Source organism: Thalia democratica, chromosome 6 (assembly GCF_965202585.1).
Source record: "Thalia democratica chromosome 6, ktThaDemo2.hap1.1, whole genome shotgun sequence".
In the NCBI taxonomy this organism is placed as follows: Eukaryota; Metazoa; Chordata; class Thaliacea; order Salpida; family Salpidae; genus Thalia; species Thalia democratica.
Genome location: NC_139170.1, coordinates 847,945 through 870,148, shown reverse-complemented (window position 1 = coordinate 870,148; position 22,204 = coordinate 847,945). Strand labels below are relative to the sequence as shown.

Genomic DNA, 22,204 nt, shown 5'->3' with positions numbered 1-22,204 from the left:
GCTAAATATCAAATTTTACATGACCTTCACTGCTAAATCACCCTCATCATAGTTTTTACAAATGGCTTTGCACTGATTTCAACATTCTTTCTTTATAGATTCATCTTAGTGTAACCTAGCTGAAATTTTGAAGTAAAGTTTTCCTCCTTCACATTTTTCAAATATTAGTTTAATCTTTCATTATCCAATCTAAGAGCATGTCCAGCCTTGAAGTTTTCATTGTTCTTTCTATATCTTTTAATTATATGCATATAAAAGTACCTGACTTCATTAGAACTCCTCTCTGGTCTACCTTTAAAATTTCTTAATTTTGTTTTAAATTGTATAAGTTGATTTTTTTTGTCTTTCACTCAATTTTTTAATAATTTTTTTAATTTGAGACAATTGACCATCTCTGCCATTTTCATTTAAACTTTTAATTTTATTATAGATTTCTGATGTTTTATTAAAACTAAATAACCAAATGCTTTTTAATTTATAAAACTTTTCTTTTCAAACTGGCTGTAAATTTCAAAAGCTAAATAAAAACAGCTCCAATGAACAATTTACGTTAAAGACTTCCTTGTTTATTTGCTTGCTACAAATTAAGTATACTAGATAGGTACTAACTAGAATGGCAGCACAAAATGTTTTTTTAAATTACTTTTAGTTCAAGTTGTTTAATGTACCTTTATTTGTTTTTTAATTATTTTTTTTATATAAAACAAGAGTATAAATAAAAATCACTGTTTCAATAACACCCTTTGTGTTTTTTAAAAATACTTATATTTTATAAAAAAACAAAATATTAATTGCCAAAGAATATTATTGAACTAGTTTGTATCCATTTTAATAGTGGTAAAAAAGGTGATAAAAATTATTTTTGTTGTGGTACCATACATTTTAAAGGTAGAGAATTGTTAAATCAATATCTTGATTGAAATGATAAATTTTTAGTGGGGTTAAGCAAGTGATAATTATTTTTAATAAATTTGAATCAATTTAATTTAAATATCTGCTAGAAGAAATTTTTAATTAATAAAGTTATTATTTTAAAAAAGCAATGAAAAATAAACCTTTTTTTATATAGTTTTCTCTGACAGAATTTTCAAAACATTTCATGAGATTTTGCATGAAAGTTTGAAGTTTTAGTTCAAAAGCAAATAGAAGATATATTTCAAGTGTAGTTTTAAGTTGGTGAGGAAACTGACATTAGAAAATGTGGTTTATATATTTGTATTGTAAAATTTTTAAAAAATTTACCATATAGATATATCTTTAATATAAGTTGTTCTATTTCAGGGTTGCCATATACAGCTGCCTTATTCACTTATCCGGACACGTTGGGCAAGATTTTTCTGTAAACATGTCCGGATAACTAAAAATCCGGATAACTACAAAAAACTTATTTTTTCATATAAATATAACTGCTACACATAATGCAATGCATAATAAAAGTGCTACGGTAAAAACAAATACATAGTACATAATTGTGAGTTATATATAATAAAATATTAAATAATAAAAGCTAAATTTCAGCTTAATTAATTTAAATTTTATTTTAAGGTTGAAAAATATCAGACTTAATAACCCTCTGCAACGATATACGTATTCTGAGGGTCAGGCAAGTAAAATTTATCATTTGTAATTCCGCCTGCCTATAACTTATAGTTTTAAAAAAAGATTAATTTTTGTTAAAGAGAAAATATAAAATGAATTTATCTTTAAAAACAAAAAATAATGCAACCTATCTCTCTAAACAAAAAAAATAATTTTTAAACAAAGAAACAAAAATAGACATAAAGAAAAACTTTGACAAGTTTAAAATTAATTTAACGGAAACATATAACTCTTAACAAACTAAGTTTTTATTGGAAGTTTTACTTTGACAAGAAAGAATAGACGTTTGTTTTAATTTTTTAGTGTTTAACATTTGTATCAAACAAGATTGTTAGTTTTCAATATTGAAAATTTTTGCATTTTAGTGTGACCAAAACTGTCCGGATAAGTGAATAAACACTGTATAAGTATACTCCAGACTGTTTGAAACTTTTGAAAATCTCAGTATAATTTAGACTAGGTTAAACCAAAAAACTCTGGATTACTCAGGGTTTTTTACTAGTCTCTGGTTAAACTTAAGACTTTTTGAAAATCTCTGTCCAGTTTTTTTCTAGATCTTTGAATTTAGTTGTTCCAATTTCAATATTTTGATAATTTACGCCCAACTTTGTTCGAAAACTTTATTTTTGTTGATTTTGAAAAATATATTTAGTTTGTTGAAGATATTTTTAAAGATTTGAAATAATTTAATGACTCAATGTAGTTTAAGGTCCTTCATAGTAGTTTTTTGACTTAAAGAGGGGTGACCCTGGCTAATGCTTGAAACTTTTCTTTGTAATATTTTAGAGTTGAACAACTGTTTATTTTAAAATAGTTTACTGAGTTTCATTTGATTTTCAAATAAATTAATGATTAATATCGATTATTTTGAAAAAACGTCTATCAAAATAAGTTGAATAAATAAATGATATATAACTTGCTATAAGTTTAATGCATTTTTATCTTTTAACATTTGAAATAATTACATAAACCACATTGTTTAGTGCAATTATCTGTTTTATTAATATTGATAAGGTCAGAATGTGTCACACTGAAACCTGGTAATAAATAGAGTAGTTAGTTTGCACTTCTATTAATTATTTATCATTAAAATAATTAACAATTAACTTCAATTTGTTTTAATTCTAATTTATTACAGCTTGGTTAGAACTTTGTAAAAATTTTGATTCCACAAAAATTGTTCATAACTAAAACATGTCTAAACATGAAGGTTAGTTAATATTTTTTGATAATATTTACAGATAGTTATTGTTTATGACTTTTAGTTGTTATATTTGTTATAAAACTTTTATATTAAAAAAAAGAAATATAATACATAGAAATAATAAATATTGAATAAACAAATAATTTAATTTAGTTTTTGATATAAACATAATAAAGTTTATTTTTCACATGCAACAAACAGATTTACCAACACTTTTTTTTACTTGAGGTAAAATTAAATAGATAATTACTGCAAAACTCCTTTAAATATTTAAAGTACAGAAAAAACACATTTTTCCACTAATAACTATCACAGCTATAAAGTTCTATCTTTACAGATGAATAATGTTTTCTATTTCAAATAACACAAGTACACCATTTAAAGTGTGATTTGAATAATAAACAGATAGAGTGTTAAATTAAAGGTACATTTTATTTTAAATTTAATTATTTCTACATTCAGAAGACAAGTTTACACAGATAGTTATTTAATAAAGGTTATACTTATATTGTTTACACATGAAAATAAAAAATAACTTTTAAGGTAGAGTAAAATAAATATTCTCATATAACTACTGCAACTATAAACAACTTTATACACTTATAATTTCTTATACACTTTTAAAACATAAACACTTTAAGGTGTGAGCTGTGACAATTGTATGCGTTCTAACTTCGGTGGAATCAGGTACAAATGTTTGATTTGTTATGATTTTGATTTGTGTGAAAATTGCTATCCTATGGATTCACCTACTTCTCAGCATTTGAAATCTCATCCCATGCAACCTATACTTACTCCTAATGACTTCAGTAAGTTATTTTTAAATTTTAATAAAAATATGTTTTATTGAAAATGTTCTTACCTCTAATGACATCAGTAAGTTGTTTATAATTAAATATTGTATGATATATCAGTAATATATAAGTTGTGCAACCTATTTCTGACCTTGGTATAAATAAAGTGAATTTGTAGTAAATATTGTTTAAACCTGTATTGTCATGATTTAAATTCTTGAACATTTACAAGAAATACTTAGTTTTATATAAGAGCAATGTATATATTCAAGTAAAATAAAAATCCTCTTTACATGATAAAAGTAGTTTTGTGATAACTTTTAGTAATAACTTATCAATATTATTTTTGAAAGTAACTATATGGTTTAATTTTTAATCTGTTTCCCACATTAAAGATTATGGTTTAAATATTTCAAAAACATTACATATACTAATTTTTTATATAGATATCTCTAGTAAGTATAGCATCACATTATAATGCTTTATTACATTATAATGTTGTTTTATATTTATAAATGTTAATGCTTTTTGAAATAAGAATTTTTGTTTTTAAAAATCACTATTTAGAGTTTGTTTCAACTATGGTGTTATAAATATAATAATTACTATACAATATATTCAATAACTTATAAGCTTATCTTCAAATACATAAAGTACATATAAACTAATAAACATAAAATTAAAATTCATAATTTTTGTATTTTCACAGGGGAATATTACTCCGGTGAAAATGTCAGTCCAAACAACCCGTCTTGTTTTGTTTGTCCTTATTCTGGTAAAAAAGGTTTAAGTAAATCAGACCTGTTGGACCATGTAATTAGAAACCACTCAAATGAAAACAGAGAAGTTGTTAGTATATGTTTTTTAACTTATAGTGAAAATTATATTGGTAAGTTCAAGGCATTATGTTTCAGTTAGTCTGTCTAATCTAGTAATAGTTATGATATCGAGTTAAAGGAAATATTATTTATTACTTTAATGTGGTATCACATATCACAATGTGTAATAATATATGGTTAAAAAACTGTTAAGGATCAAATTATATCCTTTATTAACATAGTTTTATTTGAAGTTGAAAACTTTACGTTATGAAATTATTTTTGAAGTGAGTTATGTAATAAAAGAAATCTAAGCTTTTTGGTAACCATGTCCTCCTATTAAAGTTTGAAGCAAACATTTTATATCTAATTACTTCGTTTTATTTTGATAGTATAAAGGTTGGTGTATGTTTGTAGCTTGCAAAATTAGTGTGCAATTGTATGAAATAATTGTTGCAGATATGTCCGGTTTGTGCTGCGAGTCCTCACGGAGACCCGAACATGGTGACTGAAGATCTTGCCTCTCATCTCCAATCTGCCCACTGTAGCCAACAAGATGATGCAAACAGACCTCTCAGAAGTAAAATATTATAATTTATTACTGAAAATATTGTTTGTGTTATAGAATTTTTATAACTACAAATAACCGTAATTATTCACACATGATCGTTTAGGTGTAGGAGTAGTTATGTAAGGAATACATAATTAGAATATTTAAAAGTTTAAAGAAGACTTCGTTTAGAACATGATGGTTAAATAAAATAAAACCTTTCATACATCCAATAGTTGCAATAATCATAATTATATCACTATACAATAGTTTTAAATAAGCAAAGGTTCTTTTAATAAAGTAAAATAATTTAAGCAGAAACAGTTCAAACAATCACTATTTCACAGGAATATTACATGAGTATTTTTACAGGAGTGTACACAGGACGTAACAATAGAAGCAGAAATCACAGGAACTTTTCACAAACATCAGCAAATACAATCAGTATGAACGGAATGACTGCTTCTGCTCTACTGAGTGCAGCTCAACAGCAATCCATTCAATCGAGTAGTACAGACCCCATAGCTGGTTTGTTTAAAAAATAAATGTTTTCAACAAAATTCAACAAAACAATGTAGATCCTGTTGCTGATTAGTTTAAACATTTTTTATTGCAATAAAATTAGCCTTGCTTTTAGAAAAACCACGGCTAGTTTGAATTTTTTGATTACTTCTTTGAAACTCTGAAAAATTAAAATTTACCAACAGCTGCTACTATCTTAATTGAATTAAAAAATTCAAGTATTTCTTAATTTTCCAGTGATTAGTTAGATGACTATAGTTGTATAGGTATTCATATAATAAGTTGTTGATAAGGTTTTATATATCTCATTACTAATTACATTTATTGCTAGTATGTATTAAAGTATTTTGAAAAGACTTTTTTTATTCAAACAGACTTCAATTACATACTTGGAGTAAGTTTATTAGGAGAATAATAAACCTCTTTGTTCATTTTTCAAATGTTTCCGTATTTTGTGATTAATTTTGTTCCATAAGCATGGTTAACAGGGTGATTAAAAATATTGTTGACCTTTTAACAGCCGGTGAAAAATTTAAGATGGTTTAAAGAAACTTTCACCTTAGTGGAATTCGATTTTCTTAAAACCACCCAATGCAAACTATATCATATCACTATATAGTCACTATACTATATCAAACTATATAGTTTATGGGACCCAAAATATGCAACCTTAGAGATTTTATGCTGATTTTTTTTTCCACTTGGCCAATTATCACATATCATTACAAAAAGTGATAAAAGATACATAAAATCAAGGTTTGTCTCCATAAAACTTTCTTTTCATCTTATTAAATTGTACACAAGGTGTTAATGTGATAATTGACCACATGTATTCAGCTAAAAACTCCTAAGGTTGCATTTTTAGGGTCCCATACAGTTTTTATTGGGATGGTTTTTAGAAAATAGAATTTCGCCTAGGTGAAAGTTTCTTTAAATCATCTAAAATTTTGCACAGGGTGTTTTAGTGATTTTTGCCAAGTTTAAAATAATTTCCAGGTGAAAACTCAAACGTCGCTGTACTTATAAGCACCATAATGATTAATAATGTCAGTACAGATAAAGGTTTCCCAAACTTTTTTTCAAAACGCCCCTTAAAAGAAATTAAAAAAGCTATGGCTCCCTCCAACTGGTATTCTCAAAACTCTACCATTAAAAGCATCTAAGACCATTTTTTTGCTGTTCATCATCTACTCCAGAATATCTAGCGTAAGTTTCAGTTTATGACATCATGGCCCCCCGTGGTCCCTTTGCTGCTCATGGCCCCTAAAATTCTGTAATGGCCCCAAGAAGGCCACTTGGCCCAGTTTGGGAAACCCTGGTATTGATAAACGATATATCTTGTGAAAATATTTCATTTACAGAATTGAGACAATTTTTAAAAGGTTTTGACCAAAATAGTGTTTATTTACATTATAATCAAATCAATTTTGAAAACTAAAAGTGGTAAAACTCTTTATAATGAAGATTGATTGAATGAAATATATTGAACTTAGTTTTTGATTTATGAGTGTTTTATGTTTTTAATAAAATGTCAATATTTTTGCTAAAATTTATAACTAATTGTAATTGTATATATCACATAAATGTTTAAGTTTGGTACTTCCTAAATAGTAAAGCTAACTTTGTGTAAAATTTTTTATATTTAAGTTAGTTTTAAGGAAAGTCACTTAGCTAGATAACGAGATGTTAAATTAACACTTTAAGTAGTTTAAAGAATTATATCTTGCATTTAAAATTTAAAACTAAATCATTTGATCTATTGCAATTAGCTCACATTTATTAAAATATACAGTATAATAATTTTTTTATGTATAATTCACAAATATGTTTCTAACTTTTTGAAGTTATAAGTAAGAGAAATTTAAGTTGATGTCTCAGCATATTTATTTATTTTCTATAAAAAGTGGCCTAAATTATATGTTCACAAATAACCTTTGTTTTCAATTTTTAGCTCTACACTTTTTAAATTTTATAAAGAAATAAAAGCTTTTACTTTGAAAGTATTAAAAACTCAATAGTTTAATGTTCAAATATTGATTTGCTATCTCTAACATTTTAACATTATGTACTAAACGTTGTAACTAAACTAATAATGCTCTTTTGAGTTTTAAAGTATTTATATATTTATTATGTAAGTTTTAGGTAATTTGAAGAAGCATATATATATATATAATATAAAATTAAAAGTTTAATTATTGATTACTAAAAATATTTATTAGTAACAGCTCCTTATAAGTCCATATTTATGTAATTAAATTAAAAAAATTAACTATTGCAGTATTATGTAACAAAATATACATATATGTTTTTAGTTATAAATTGAAATAATAATACTTAACATTTTTTGTGACAATATTAAAGTGATAATATATATTTAAGAAATTACTAAATAGTATTTAAATATATAAAAGTTAATGACATAGAAACTATCATACTCAAAGAATAGTGGTATAACCAATTAATTATAATCACATGAATTTATTCTAGCAAACAATATTTATAACGTGAAGTTCTAAGTGTCGTAAGTTACTATAAATATATAATAAATGTTGTATTTTTTATTTTAAAACTTGCTTTCAAGTTAATTATTAAAAAAATTATCAAAAGTTAAACTGTAATTGAAAACTTGATGTTATAGAGTTTATATTTTCAATTTATTGGTAATGTAAGTAATTAATTTACACTCTTTGTATATACAACGTTTAAATTGATTTTCATGAAAATAAAAAAAGTTTCATTACGTTTTATTAATTTGATGCAAACTTTAATGAATCATTAAACCTATTGTTTTGATCATAAAAAGCTTCTTGATATATTTTAATATAACTATTATGAATCATTTAAATTATTGAAATATATTTTTAAAACTTTTTAATTAGTTATTTTGATTATTTTATCATTCGTTATTTAATATATTTTTTTTTGAAAGTTTCAAAATTAGTGAATAAAAACTCATTTATGGAAGGAATAAAGAAAACTTGATTTTTAAAAAAGTTCCAAAATAACTAAGATTAAAAAAATCTATTTGAAAATAATACGTAATACGGCTGCATTAAGTTCATATAACTTAGTTGCTATAAGTTTAATAATTTGTTGTACAATTTAATATAAACAATAAACTGTGGCTTTGGTTTGTTTAAGTGGAAGTTTAATTTTTAAATATTATAAACTTATTTACTTGTTTTCAATTAGTTTTTTAGTTAAAATTTTTTCTTAACTACTTATTTATAGTCTTAATTATCAAAATAAATTAGGTATGATTAATTATATCAATTAAAGTTTAGATATTATAACTAGATATGTTATTTGTAAGATGAAGATAATTTTAAAAACTTTAGATAAATTTTTAAAAACTCATTTTACGTCAGTTTTACAAGGAAGTTGATTAAAATAAGTGTGTAATTCAGGCTTGCAAATTATTTTTAGTCTTATGAGACCAATGTTACGTTTATAGTTGGACAACTTGCCGAACTTTTGTGTTTAATTTGTCATTCATTTTCAGAACACCACCAAACTTAGATTAGGATGGTGTAAATAGTTTAAAGATTAGTAATTCATCATTGGTGATCTTTTATTAAGATTAGTAAGTTTCAACAATCTTTCATTATTGGTGATTTTTTATTACCACCCAACTTTAAGGATACAACGAAGGTATCGTAGGATTTTCTTCTCTTGAACTTTTGACAACGTTTATATTTCAATGAAATTATTTCAGACGTAGGCGAGATACTCAATATATTTTTTACGGATAAATAGTTTGTGATGCTACAAACTCCTTCAAACATTTTTTGAACCTTTACTATTTAATTGTGTTTATTGATGCAATACTTGAGAGATTTCAGGATTTATTATTTCGTGTAAGTATAAAAATAACTTTTAGCATGCCTCAGTTGTATCTGAATATTTTGGGCAGAGTGAGCTACAAGTGAAAGCATTATAAGCAAAAAGTAGATATCGTAAATAAGTCATACACAACATATAGACATTAAGTATGTCCATTAGTTTGTATGTTTTACAATAAATAATTATTATTACTTGTTTCATTATTTTTTTAGTAAACAGAAAATTTAAACTTTTTTATAACCAGGGTTGCCACTCGGTCAGGAAAAGTCAGGAAATCAGGAAATTTCAGAAAAAATTTAAAAAAATGACAAAAGTCAGGAAAAGTCAGGAAAAAATGGGGGGTTTTGAAAAAAGTTAGGAAAAGTCAGGAAATTTGATAAAATTAAAAAAAAAGTCAAATTTTGTCAGTTTAAATTTACAAAATTCCTTGTTTTCCAAAGCCTTCAAATGGTAAAAATTAATTAAAAGTCTGTTAAAGTCAGAAAAAAGTTCCAAAATTTTCCTAGAAATTTACAAAAATATTTAATGTTATTTCCAATGCCTTCATCTCATATAAATTAGTAAAATATCCTTTTTAAAACTGTAAAAATTTTCTATTAACATATTGAACAAGTACCCTACTCGAACAAGCAGATTTGTAAGTTTTTTAGTATTGATGATCTGTAGCAAGGACACTTCCATAGTTAAACTGTGATATATACACAAAAGTTTATCTAGCATATTTTTTAGAATCAAAGTGTTTTTCAAAGTACATACATTAAAAAAAAACAGTATTTGATCAAGTTCTTAAATGTTTTAAGGTTTTAAATGTAAAAGTCCGTTATTATTTTAGAGTTTTAGTTGTGAAAGTTCGTTATTAATTCAAGGTTTTAATTGTAAAAGTTCCTTATATGTCGAATGTTTATCTAGATACATTTATGCTAGGAAATGCTAAAAAATTGTGTCTTTTTTCAAAAAAGCTGTGTTTATAAGGTAATAATACAAGTATTTTGCTGATAGAGCTGTTTATTACAAACATCAATCATACACAGATGGTTCAAGTGATGTACTGGAAGTTTGATGATAGAATTCAGCAAAAAACTGTTGTTTTTAACTTGTATTAAAATTAGATTGAAAGTTTTATATAGTTTTAAGTGTTAGATTATGTGTTTTAAAATAAGTTTAATTTAAGAGTTTGTTTTGGAAAAGTCAGGAAAATTTTGGTAAAAAGTCAGGAAAAGTCAGGAAAATTTTCTCAGCTCGATTAGTGGCAACCATGTATAACAAAGTTTTAGTAAAAAACTGTTATTATACATATACTATTTCAAAAATTTCAGTATAAACAAGAGTGTAATGGTTTAAAAGTTGTTTAAACAATTTACTACACAAAAATATTTTTAAAGACTTGAATCAACAAAAAGTTCCAAAATTTTAATATCTTTTTAATATTTACAGAAATAATTGATATTTTATTTTGGAATATTTATATTTTTCAGAGTTATTATCACAATTGAACGGAGTAAGGAGAAATGCTCAGTTGCTCCAACAAGTGGTGACAAATGACACAACAATCAACGAAATACAAGATAAATTGCAGCAGGAAAGGAATAAGGCTCAAGAAATCAGACAGAAAATGGTCAGTATTTTGATAATTAGTTTGACTGCGAATTCAATATTTCAAATAGTCTATTTACAAGGCAATGTAGGGCTTCAGTTACAAATATAATTATGAAAAATTAAAAAAAAAGTATTTGAAGACATTAAGGCTCAACTTAAATTTACATATAATTCACGTGGCCTTTTAAAAATTAAAAACTACAAAAATAAACCCAGTTAAAATAACCGAACCTATGACAAATTGAGTAGATTTTAGTTTGTTAAAGTTCGTATAGAAATAAAGGTAAGTATAATAAAGTTTTGTAGTAAAAACTAGAACTTAAAATAGTTCTCATACTTTTTAACATACATGTTTAACAATACTGTAAGTACTAAGTTTGCAAATTTTAAAGACAGGTCAAACTTCCTATAGTGTTTATATAAACAACTTAAATCCTTTATTTTCATTGGATAAAAATGTTTAAACTCAAAATATTAGTTAAAATTTTATAATATATAGCTTAACTGTTGAAATTCATTACAAAACGTCTATAAAAAGTTACATTATGAACAATAGCGTGTAACAATAAATTAAATCAAAAATAATTTTCACGTTTCACAACTATATTTAATTAAATATTGTGTAGTATTCAACTAAAATAAATTCCTAGAAATTGTTTCGAAAACTAACCACAAACAATTTATTTAATGCTGTTTTTTATTTAAACATTTGTTACAATTTATAAACTTCCATTTAATAAGCAATACATTGACATACTATTAGTAATAATTGTTTTTAACAATGTAAAAATAATCTAGGTGTAGTTTATTGAAAAAAATAGTTTGTGTAAAACAAATTAAAGTTATTCTATACCAAATATGTTTGAACTGAAAATAAATGTTTTTTTATTTAGTAATATTTTTTATAAAATTTTTGTTGTTTATATTTTGTATTAATCTGTTATTTAAAGGTAAACCAATATGCTTATATTCATACTTAAACGTTCCCATTAAATATCGTAAAAATATAAGTTTGCATTAAGTTTTAATTCAGATACATTTCAATAATTTAAACTGTCTTTAGATTATTTGCTATTAAGAATTTATGTTACATTTTTAATGTACCTTACATTATAATAATTTAGGCAGCAATTAACTAATATTAAGTTATATTTAATGTCATATTTAAACATTTTTTTGTTGTATTAAGTAAGATATAAACAGGGTTCGTGCGCGTCAGGCTAAATCAGTCTAAGTCAGGCTAAATCAGTTTTTTTTGAAAAGGTTGAAAAACGTCAGGCTAAATCAGTTTTTTTATTTAAAAATTTGAGAATCTCAGTTTTTCTCAGTTCAAATGCTTGACAATTTTTGATAAGTTAAAAGAAATTTTTTAAAGATCAGATTGAGATGTGAATTTATTTCTAAATAAAGATTTAGTTATTAAAAACAAAATCAGTCCGTATTTGTAAAAATAAATGCTTAAAACCTTTTGTTGAATCTCTTAAAAAAACTTAGAATCTTCATTATTTTGTTTTGAGTAGATTATATACGTCATAATTATGAAAATTCATAAAAATGCAGTTTAAACAATACAGTTTAGTTCAACAACTTAGCTGTTTGTTTAAATTTGTTTACATCAGCTATGTTTTTCAGAGCTTAGTTGGTTGAACTATTTTAATTTCCAATTTAAAGGCTTTCTACCAAATACTTTTTGGATTAAAACTCTTAGCAGTTTATTCATATATTTTACTGTTTGTTTTAAGTTATTAGAGATATTCACAACACTAAAACTTAGCTTTAAGATGTAAATACTAGTTTTTGTTGGAGTACAAATTTTAGGTGCAATTCATTTTTCTATACAAGAACAAATAATTAAGAATACAAGATTATTAAAGGTTTTTTTAATTTAAGTGTGAGCTTTTTAAATCTGATATGATATCAACAATCACTTTATTTATTTAGAGTTTAGGATTTATAATTATGTATCAATTTTAAGTATTAGTCAAAATACTATAATAAACACTTTTTACTTACTTTAATACTTCTGTAAGGGTTTCATTTTAAATTTTAATAAAACACAACAATGCAAGTCGTTTTATTATAAATCTTCTGGTTATAATGTTTTTACTTAGTGCTTAATTAAATTGAACAATTGTGTTTAGTAATATATATTAAAATTTTATACCAGTAACAGATTAGATATAACACTTATTTAAAAACTTATCACTGAATTTGTTATATTAAGGGCATAGGGGGTCAATCACCTTTTTCACAATTTAGTCTTATTTTATTGAGTTGTAACTAAGCTATGAGTTGCTTTTTGCAGACTTTTAAAGCTCAAAATATTTTTGAGATAAAGCTGGTTGAAGTCGGAGACTATAATAGTACTAATCAAAACCCCCAATATCAAAAATGACTTATAAAGGGGATTTTCTTTACTTTGAAAAAATGTCAGGCTAAATTGGTCTCAGTCAGGCTAAATGAAAAAAATTTCGCGCACGAACCCTGTATAAAGCTAATCAAAATTTTTATAATTTAATTGGAAAAAAGAATTAGTTTAGAAATTTAAAAATCTACTTTTAGTAAAATTAAAAGTTGAAAAATTTAATATATTGTGTTTGCCTCTAATTTTATTATATGTTGTTGATGCTAAAAACTAATAGTTGAAGTTTAAATAAAACATATTGAGTACATAACTACTTAAAAAAAATTATAGTAATGCTAGCTTGTCATACTATGAGTAATATCTTAATAGTTAGTAAATTTTTATTAAGATAACTTTGAAAAAAATTGGTACTTATATTTTTAGTTTTGTAAATCTACTAACTTATCTATTCAAAAAAAAGATTAAATATAAGCTAAGATTATTGAGAATTAAATTTTTCCTATGTACATTTTTGTACTTAGTACAATACTTGATTACTTACATTATAGCTCAGTTATAGGAGAGTTGAATAAAAAAGTAAAAATAAACATGGTTGTTACAATGTTTTCAAACAAATAAAACATAGAACTGTTTTTCATTTGGATGCAAAAAAATTAAAATTTTATTAATAAAAATGTAATGTTCTTCAAAAAGCTAGTTATCTATAATTTCTTTTTTAATTTTAATAGCTTACATATCAAAATAAAACTTCTTGCATATTAAGTTTTAGTAGGTTTAGAACGAATAAAAAAATTGAAACTAAAATTATGTATTCAGAAACATATTTTTGTATGTTTATTTGATAACTTGGAGTATATTTCTTTACATGTTTGATAAATAGTTTTTTTATAAGAAAACAATTTAAAAAGAATCAAAGTTATTACATAACTTAAAGTACAACAAAGTACTGTGTGTTAAAATTATGCTATGTTAAATGTCAAAATGTTTGTTTTGATCAAAACATTTCACTAAACTTGTATTTGACTAAAACTTTAGTCAACTTAATTTTTCTAATGGATTTATCTACTTAGAAAATTAAATGTTTCTCTTTTTTTTAAATCACAATATGCAATTTCAGCTCAGATAAATTTGTTTAGCATTTTACATTTTTTGGTGCAACTCAATATAAATATCCGAACATCCCAATTAATCAAAAGTAATACATAATAATTTCCGGCCTTTTACGAAAAGAAAACTTTCTCAATTAATTTTTGTTTCCAACTCAAATTTACAAAAATTTTAGAAGAAATCAGCAAATTTTTTAAGCGAAATTTTCTAAAACTTGTTATGACGTCATTCAGGTTGAAAAATTGCACAAAAAATTTAATTTTTTAAATTTTAACTGGAACTTCTTTAATTTTTTTTGTAAGTTTTGGAAACAAGCAAATGGCAAATTTCAAAACTTAAATGGAGCAACATGAAGGCGCTGAAATAAGTTACAAATGTCGCAGCCTAGCAACAACAGAAAAAGGTCTTGCAGCGGGACTGTGGTGACTCGCACCCCCGACAACATTCCCCCGCCACCACCCCTTGTTGCCACGGCAACCAACCAAGTGTCGCTGGTGCAGCCAATCACCTTCGGAATATTTTCCTCCAATCAGAGATCAGATGCAGTTCAGGTGAAAATTGTCGACGATGCGAGCTATGTGGCGCCCCCAGCGACCAATTTGTTCGAAAATTTTCAATCGAACCCGTTTCAGACAAGCGGGGTGAGCGGACCCGTCTACATTCCTCCCCGTAACCGTGGCAACAGCGCCGCTAGTGATAAACCCGTCGTAATCAACGATTTGTTCAGTTTGGCGGAATTGGAAAACACCTTCAATGAAACTCAGAGAAATCCGGTTGTGATTCCGGACCCTCCTCCGCCCAGACAGGTTTAATTCAGGTTTTAAGTTGAAAAACAAGGACTTTTCTGAAAACCTTAAAATATCAGGTTTTAAATTTAGAACCTGCAAAATTCAGTTTTTTTTTAACCCCTCAGAATTCAAGTTTTATATAAAACTCTTCAAATTTCAAGTTTTTCTGAAAAATATTCACAACATATTAAAAAGAAACATTTTTATATAAATTTTAAATCTTTAAGTCAAGTTTAATGAGGTTTCTATCTTGAAGAACTAGAATGACTAGAGTTTAATGCCAAAGGGAGTCAACCTAGTTTGTACAAGCTTATCTTATTTTGTAGAGTTTTATCTTGGCTGTCAGATATTTTTTACCGATTTCCAAAATTGAAAGTAGCTTTTGAAATAAATATAGCTTCATTTGTTTCTTATTAAAGGCTTAAACTAAAAAGGTAAAAAATGAATATTTTACTTGAAAGCTACCTCCTCCTATAACCTTAAACCAACCGATTTTTTTTTACCTTCTATAATTGATAAATTTATTTAAATCTATCGGAAGAAATTTTTAGGTGTTAGTTTTTCAAAGAAATAGAAATGGTCAAATTTTTTTTTAATTTAGTCTAAAAATAAAAAGTAAAAATATTTTTTAAAATCGGCTTCTTAAATGTTGTTTGTAGTACTCAGGGTGGCCACTAAACCTGGAATCCTGAAAAAACCTGGAATTTGACAATTTGGGCTAAAAAACCTCGAGTTTGAGAAATTCTTAAAAAATCTGGAACTTTTACATGTTTTTACAATTTTTACATGTTAAGTAGTGAAATTTCGATTTGACACAGAAACTCTTATCGTATAGAAAAAACTTTTGTCATTATCAAAAAACATTCTTAAAAACACATTTTGAGTATCATAACAGTATTTTTTCAATATTGCTATACCATTATACGTTAAACTTAATTATAACTAAAAGTAGACCCAAAATCGTGTACTTTCTAAACCAGAATGAAATCCAGAAAACCTGAAAGAAATTTCTCAAAAGTCAGTGGCCACTCTGAGTACTAAAAATCATATTTGCCAAAAGTATGAAGTAAATGCTACAGAAATGTAGGGGTAGATTTTTAGTCAAACTTTATGAAACTTACTTGTAAATACTTCGTAGTAGTATTGAAAAAGTATGATTAAAACATTAAAGTATGATTAATGATTGAACATGAAAACAGTAAAGTACTAAAAATTTATGAAGTTGCTCGAAAAATGTATAAAAATTAGTTGAATTGAAAAACTTTCTTTGATCTTAGATTTTTTTTGCAATTTTAATTTTCCAATTCAGTTCCCTAAATTATTTGAAATTATGTTGGGCTGTAAAAACATATAATTGATTTAATAATAATAACAATATACAAATAATATTTTTACAAACAAAATGAACTGGTTTGTGTATTAGTGTAAAGCAAAATTTGTTTAAAAGTTTGCAAAAATTATATTGATTTTCTCTGTCCAATAGTTTAATATATGTAGTAAAATAAGTTAATTACTTGTTTTGTTATTTACAATGATCTAAAACTTTAAATTGTTTTGTTTAAGTTGCAACTGAACACATGATTAGTATTGTACTTTTGTAAAAATTAGTATAAATAATTTGAATTTATTAAAAAAAAGATCGTTTTACTAAGTAAACGTAGAAGTAAATAATTGCTCTTTAGTAATTCAGTTATTTAGTTTTTTACCTAAAAACTTCAAAATGTTCTATTTAAAGGTTTTATGTAAAAAATGATTTGTTCTTATTAAAGATCAACTTTGAAATTAATCTAAATAAATTTATAACTGATATTAATGGTATTAAGTTTAGGTACATCTAAAGTAGTATTTGAGTTATATGTAATCTTATAAATATAAATTTTTTGTATACTTAAAAATCAGTAAAATAATATAACGAACTAGTACTAACTATTTATTACAAAAAGTTAAAGTTTGTACTAGACACATTGTTAAAAAAATATTTCATTATATACTTTTTTTATTTGCATATTTTAAAAATTCTATTTAAATTTCTAAAAGATTAACATTAACAAGTACCTTGATAAAGTTTTAGTATGCTTTAATATATTTTATTTGTACTTGATAAATAAGTAAGAATATTTATATAGTTAAAAAAATGTTTGAGTTCTAAAATATAAAATAATGTTATTATTATGAGAAGTTTGTTTGATTTTTAGTTTTACAAGCTTTAATTTTTATATAAAAAGCTTTATGTGTTCATAAGTTGTGTTTAAGAATTGTTGTTTTTATAAAAAAATTTTTATTGTCTGTTATATAAAGCCCTTTAAGTCATCTATTGTTTGAGTTTCTTATTTGTGTAACTTAGTTTATTTCGAAATACTATTAGTTTTTAGGCCTGTATTTTTGTTTATCAAGTCAAATGACCTTTAATCTTTTAAAAAAGTTTTTAATTATTTTATGTTTTTTTCTTATTTTACAATTTATTAAGGTTTAGATTTATTGCACTCTTATTAAACTAGATTTAATTTTACTACTGAAGATTAAATTTGTAAGCATCTTAGAGAATATTCTTAAACAAAGCCTAGATTTAATAGTTCTTAAAATCGATAGTTTATTACCTTAAAAAATATCATAAATAATATTTAAAGTTTATACTACAGTTTATTTATTTACATACAAATATTATAATTTAAATATTTTTTTTGCAATACACCATAGTTTTTGCTTAATAACTTTAAAAAACCAGTAAACTAAAAAAACTTTTAGTAAACTAAAAAAATATGTCTTTCAATAGACTACTAGAACGTTGTATAGAGGTGATTTTTTTATAAAGAATATTTTTTTTGAAAGTAGATTATATTTTAGAAAATTTGTTTTAAAATATAATCATTTTAAACTTGAATGAGTTAACATTTTCATGGGGTGTTTAAAAAATAAATATTTGTAATCATTCTAAATATAAAGTGTTTGTTTAAAAATAGTTCAAAATCAAGTTCTAAACAAGCAAATGAGTTCGAATGATTAGGAGAAAATAAAAAAATACTTCAACAAATAAAATCGTGTCCAAACATAAGCCGATTTGCAATATATTTGTTTTCATTCTTTTAATGATAAATATTTAATGTTTACTGCAAATATTATTATTTTTTTTTTGCCAATATTGTAATAATATAGTTATTATATTCGTATACGTTTTTTTATTGTAGTTTTTTTAGCTAATAGAATTAACAACTTTTTAATTTTTGCTCACTTAGATTAAAGGGATTTAGATCTATTGTTAAATTTCAGTTTAATATATATCTTAAGTTAACAAATATTTTAATAATATCATTAGTAGTAATACTGTAAACTTTTTTTAATTAGCTTTAAAATTGTTTTATTATTAGATCAGATTATTATATTAGACTAAAAAACTTCATAATATATCACACATAACTGTGTTTTAACTTTAATATTTAACTTAAGTTTTGTAATATTTTAAAAATGTTATATATAGAAGGTTATACAATATATCATTAAATAACTTAGTTAAAATGAAAACATAAATACATTACTGAAATTGTTAAAATGTTAAACACCATTTTAATCAAAATAATAAATAGTAATATTTATTGCAAAATATTGTTCATCATAATGGAAAAATAGAGTAAGTTTAAATGTAAGTATCGACTAGAATCTAAATAAAACTTTAATAATTTTTTATACATGCCCACATTATTAAATACTCCTATTTTCAAACAAATTTGTAGATTCAGAGGTTTCCGAAGCAACAACCCCAGAGAAATTCTCACGGGGTCCAAAACACCACCACTGAGCCCACATTGGCACAAAATAGGGAAAACCCCTCTTCTGAAAGCGAAGACGAATCTTCAAACAAGTTTCTCCTCAACAAGTTTGTCATAAAAAAAATATTATGTAGTACTAAAAGTTATAATATGTGTGTGTATAGGTTGCAAATATATTTTATTAGTTTAAGAACAAAAATGTTATATGTTTTTGTTTTTTATATTCACAGAAAAAATATATCAATAACGAAATCTATATACAATATTGTACTATTTCTATAGCTTACGTACTTTTAAAATAAATCTTTTTAAAATAGATTTATAAACTAAGTTATGAAAATTTTTTTAATTGAATTTTTACAGGTTTTTAAAAAGCTCTATTGTATAAAATAATTTTTTATTTATGTAATTAAAAGCATCATATTTCACCCATCAGTTTTAACAATGTAAACAATTCATATTAATAATTTCCATCCGCTACACAGCGCTGAAGAGCTTCGAGTTTCTAAAACTTGCGGTGACGACCACGAGAGGTCGCAATTTTGCCACGAAATTCTCACTTCCATGTTCACCCAAGCGTGTCAGCTTCACGAAGATAAATCCCCCAAACAAAAACCCAAGAAGAAGAGGCGCCACCAACCAGTCAATTCTTCTCTAAATAGGGAAATTCCCGCCAAAATGAGAACCAATCAGATCGTGGAAACGGCCACCGAGAACATGTTCGGTTCCAGGGAAGTCCCTTGTAGGGAAATTCCCTCGACCAAGATGACGACGGGTAGCAGCCAATCGCTGAACAGCTTTGCGTCACACTTCAGTGATTACGACGAGGACTTCACCCCGCCGCGGCAACAGCGACACCCAGTGACTAATATTTTCACGCACGATCAACTTCCGGAATTCCCCAATTCCGTGGGAAGTCCCCTAAACCAGCAGGACAACGACAAGAGAAACCTGCAGCGCCGCTAGTGGTGAAAAAATCCCCTGAATTGCAAAAACTTTTATGAATAAATAAACTCCAATCAAGGTTATTTACTGATCTCTCTTTTTTTCGCTTTTTTAGTTGTTTATTTAGTATTTAAAAACTTTCAGCTTTACAAAAACTTTATAATGACCTTAAATACTGAATGTTAAATTTATTATTATTTTTCTGCTTGGTGTGTGCTGATTCGCGATGCACTTTAAATTATTTCCGTAGATTTTTTACATAAAATAATAAAAATTGTGCATTAAAAAATATTAAACATGTTATTTGTCTTGCAACAAGGAAAATGTCTGTGTTCTCTAATTATAACAATAATAAATGTTTATTTAAATACTTATTGTTATTTAAGTTAAATATTAAATATTTATGTTGTCTGCTAGTATCTCGATTATTCGTTTGCATGTTCGGATAATTGAAAATTTATACGACTGTATTTTCTGTACCCCAGTTAGTTATTTTCACATTTTTTTTATAAGGGTTAAAATAAAACCTATCAAATTGAATTTGCAACCCTAATATTATTTAAATTGTAGAAGATATTTGTTTTAGTTGGAAATATAAAAACTGAAAATGTTTGTTTATTTATTAGAATTATAAGTTTTTTTATTATAAAAGCTTCTCACAATAAAGATTTGTTTAAGTTTGTTACAAAATTGATTGAAACTTTTTTATAGAAAAGGTATTTTTTACAATAAAAATAATTTTTGTTCAAAACAAGCACAACAAAATTTATTGTGTTTTTTTTATAAATGTTGAAAGGTCTTTTTTTTTCTTATTATTTTGATGGAAAATTAAATAGTCAAGATATAAGTTTTGAAAGGTGTATAGCTTTAATAACTTCACTGTTACTTAATTACAAATATTTATACATAATAAATAAAACGTTTTTGTGTTAATCAATAAGATAAAAGTTTAGTAGAATAAAACAAGAATTTAAATTCCTATTCTTAAAACAATTTATATCTTAGATTTTTATAAGTAGTTCTCAAAAATATTTAAATAACTAAGACTATTCTAATTCGAATTGGCGTGATCAACCCTTTTGTTAAACTTGAGCTTGTCTCACGGCAAACGAAAGTTCAGGTTTCTGCTCGACTTTCGCCGATGTTTTTCTTAAGACTATTCTAGTTATAATTTCACCCTAATAGCTAAGTCTAAAATTCAAGTGCAAAATGATACTAAATTTCTTAATTAGAAATATATGTTTGTCGTTTTGTTTATTTTAGCAGGAGAAATTAAGTCATAGTAATTTAATTACAAAATTATATTTTATGCGAGTTGATATAAGCCAGGTATTTCATTCTTGGAATAATAAATAAAAATAAATTTAATATATAAAATAAAAGGCCCGCCTATCATCCGAAATCGGCTATCCGTAATAATTGTGCACAGAGAATAAGAATAAAGAAAGCACAGTGATGCGATAATTAAAACAAACAGATGATAAATAAATTCATTCTACTTCTCATTTCTTCATATTCTTCGGTATTCAAAATGTTCTTTTCTCCTTAACTTCAGTCTTTTGTGTACAATAGATCTCCATTTGGCTTCAGTCTTCTGTGCACAATAGATATCCATTTAGTCATTTGCAAGCAACTCACACTCATTACTTTTTATATTCAACCTTTTTGGGTCGCGCTTGGAATACATAAATAGATTTGAAAAAAAAATATTTGTAAAACTCTGCAATTGTATAAAATAATAATATTTCACAAACATTAGCAGAAAATAAATTAAATGAATAAAAAATTAGAAGAGTTTGATTATTATTGTACAATTTATAAATTTTATTGATATTTGCAGTAATGATATGAATAATATCTTACACTTATTTTTAACGAAGTGTACTAATGACTAAATTAATATACTCTTTGTAGGACCTAATCTTAGTAATAGAGATCTATCCTAAAAATTCAATTCAAATTACAATAACGTTACAAAATTGAATCTGTATGAAGTACTAAAAATTTTAGAATAAATTCTACGTTAATAAGATTATTAGCATTTATTTATCAAAAGCAGAAATTAGTATTATTAAAAGTTTCCAGATTTATATGCAGTATATAACATATGGTGGATTGATAAACGTAGGTTAAAATATTTATTATATGTTTTGGTTTTAAATAAATTCTTGAATAAACAAATTCGCTAAAATTTTTATATAAAAATTTGATTAATTTTTTGAAGGGTTCATTATAATGGTCTTAATTAGTCTTTACTGAAATGAAAAAACAAGTTTGAAACAGTAATTTGAAAACTCTAGTAATTATTA

At 24.9% G+C, this 22,204-nt stretch overlaps 1 protein-coding gene across 1 annotated transcript; it reads left to right on the top strand.

The window, feature by feature from the left end:
- Positions 1 to 2,735: 2,735 nt before the first annotated feature.
- Positions 2,736 to 20,574, top strand: LOC145838363 (E3 ubiquitin-protein ligase KCMF1-like). The gene is made up of 8 exons (XM_082945940.1): positions 2,736 to 2,809; positions 3,445 to 3,612; positions 4,307 to 4,446; positions 4,875 to 4,995; positions 5,338 to 5,493; positions 10,806 to 10,945; positions 18,915 to 19,057; positions 19,436 to 20,574. The coding sequence occupies exons 1-8, from the start codon at positions 2,794 to 2,796 to the stop codon at positions 19,914 to 19,916; spliced, it is 1,365 nt and encodes a 454-aa protein (XP_082802066.1). The 5' UTR covers positions 2,736 to 2,793; the 3' UTR covers positions 19,917 to 20,574.
- The last annotated feature ends 1,630 nt before the right edge of the window (positions 20,575 to 22,204 follow it).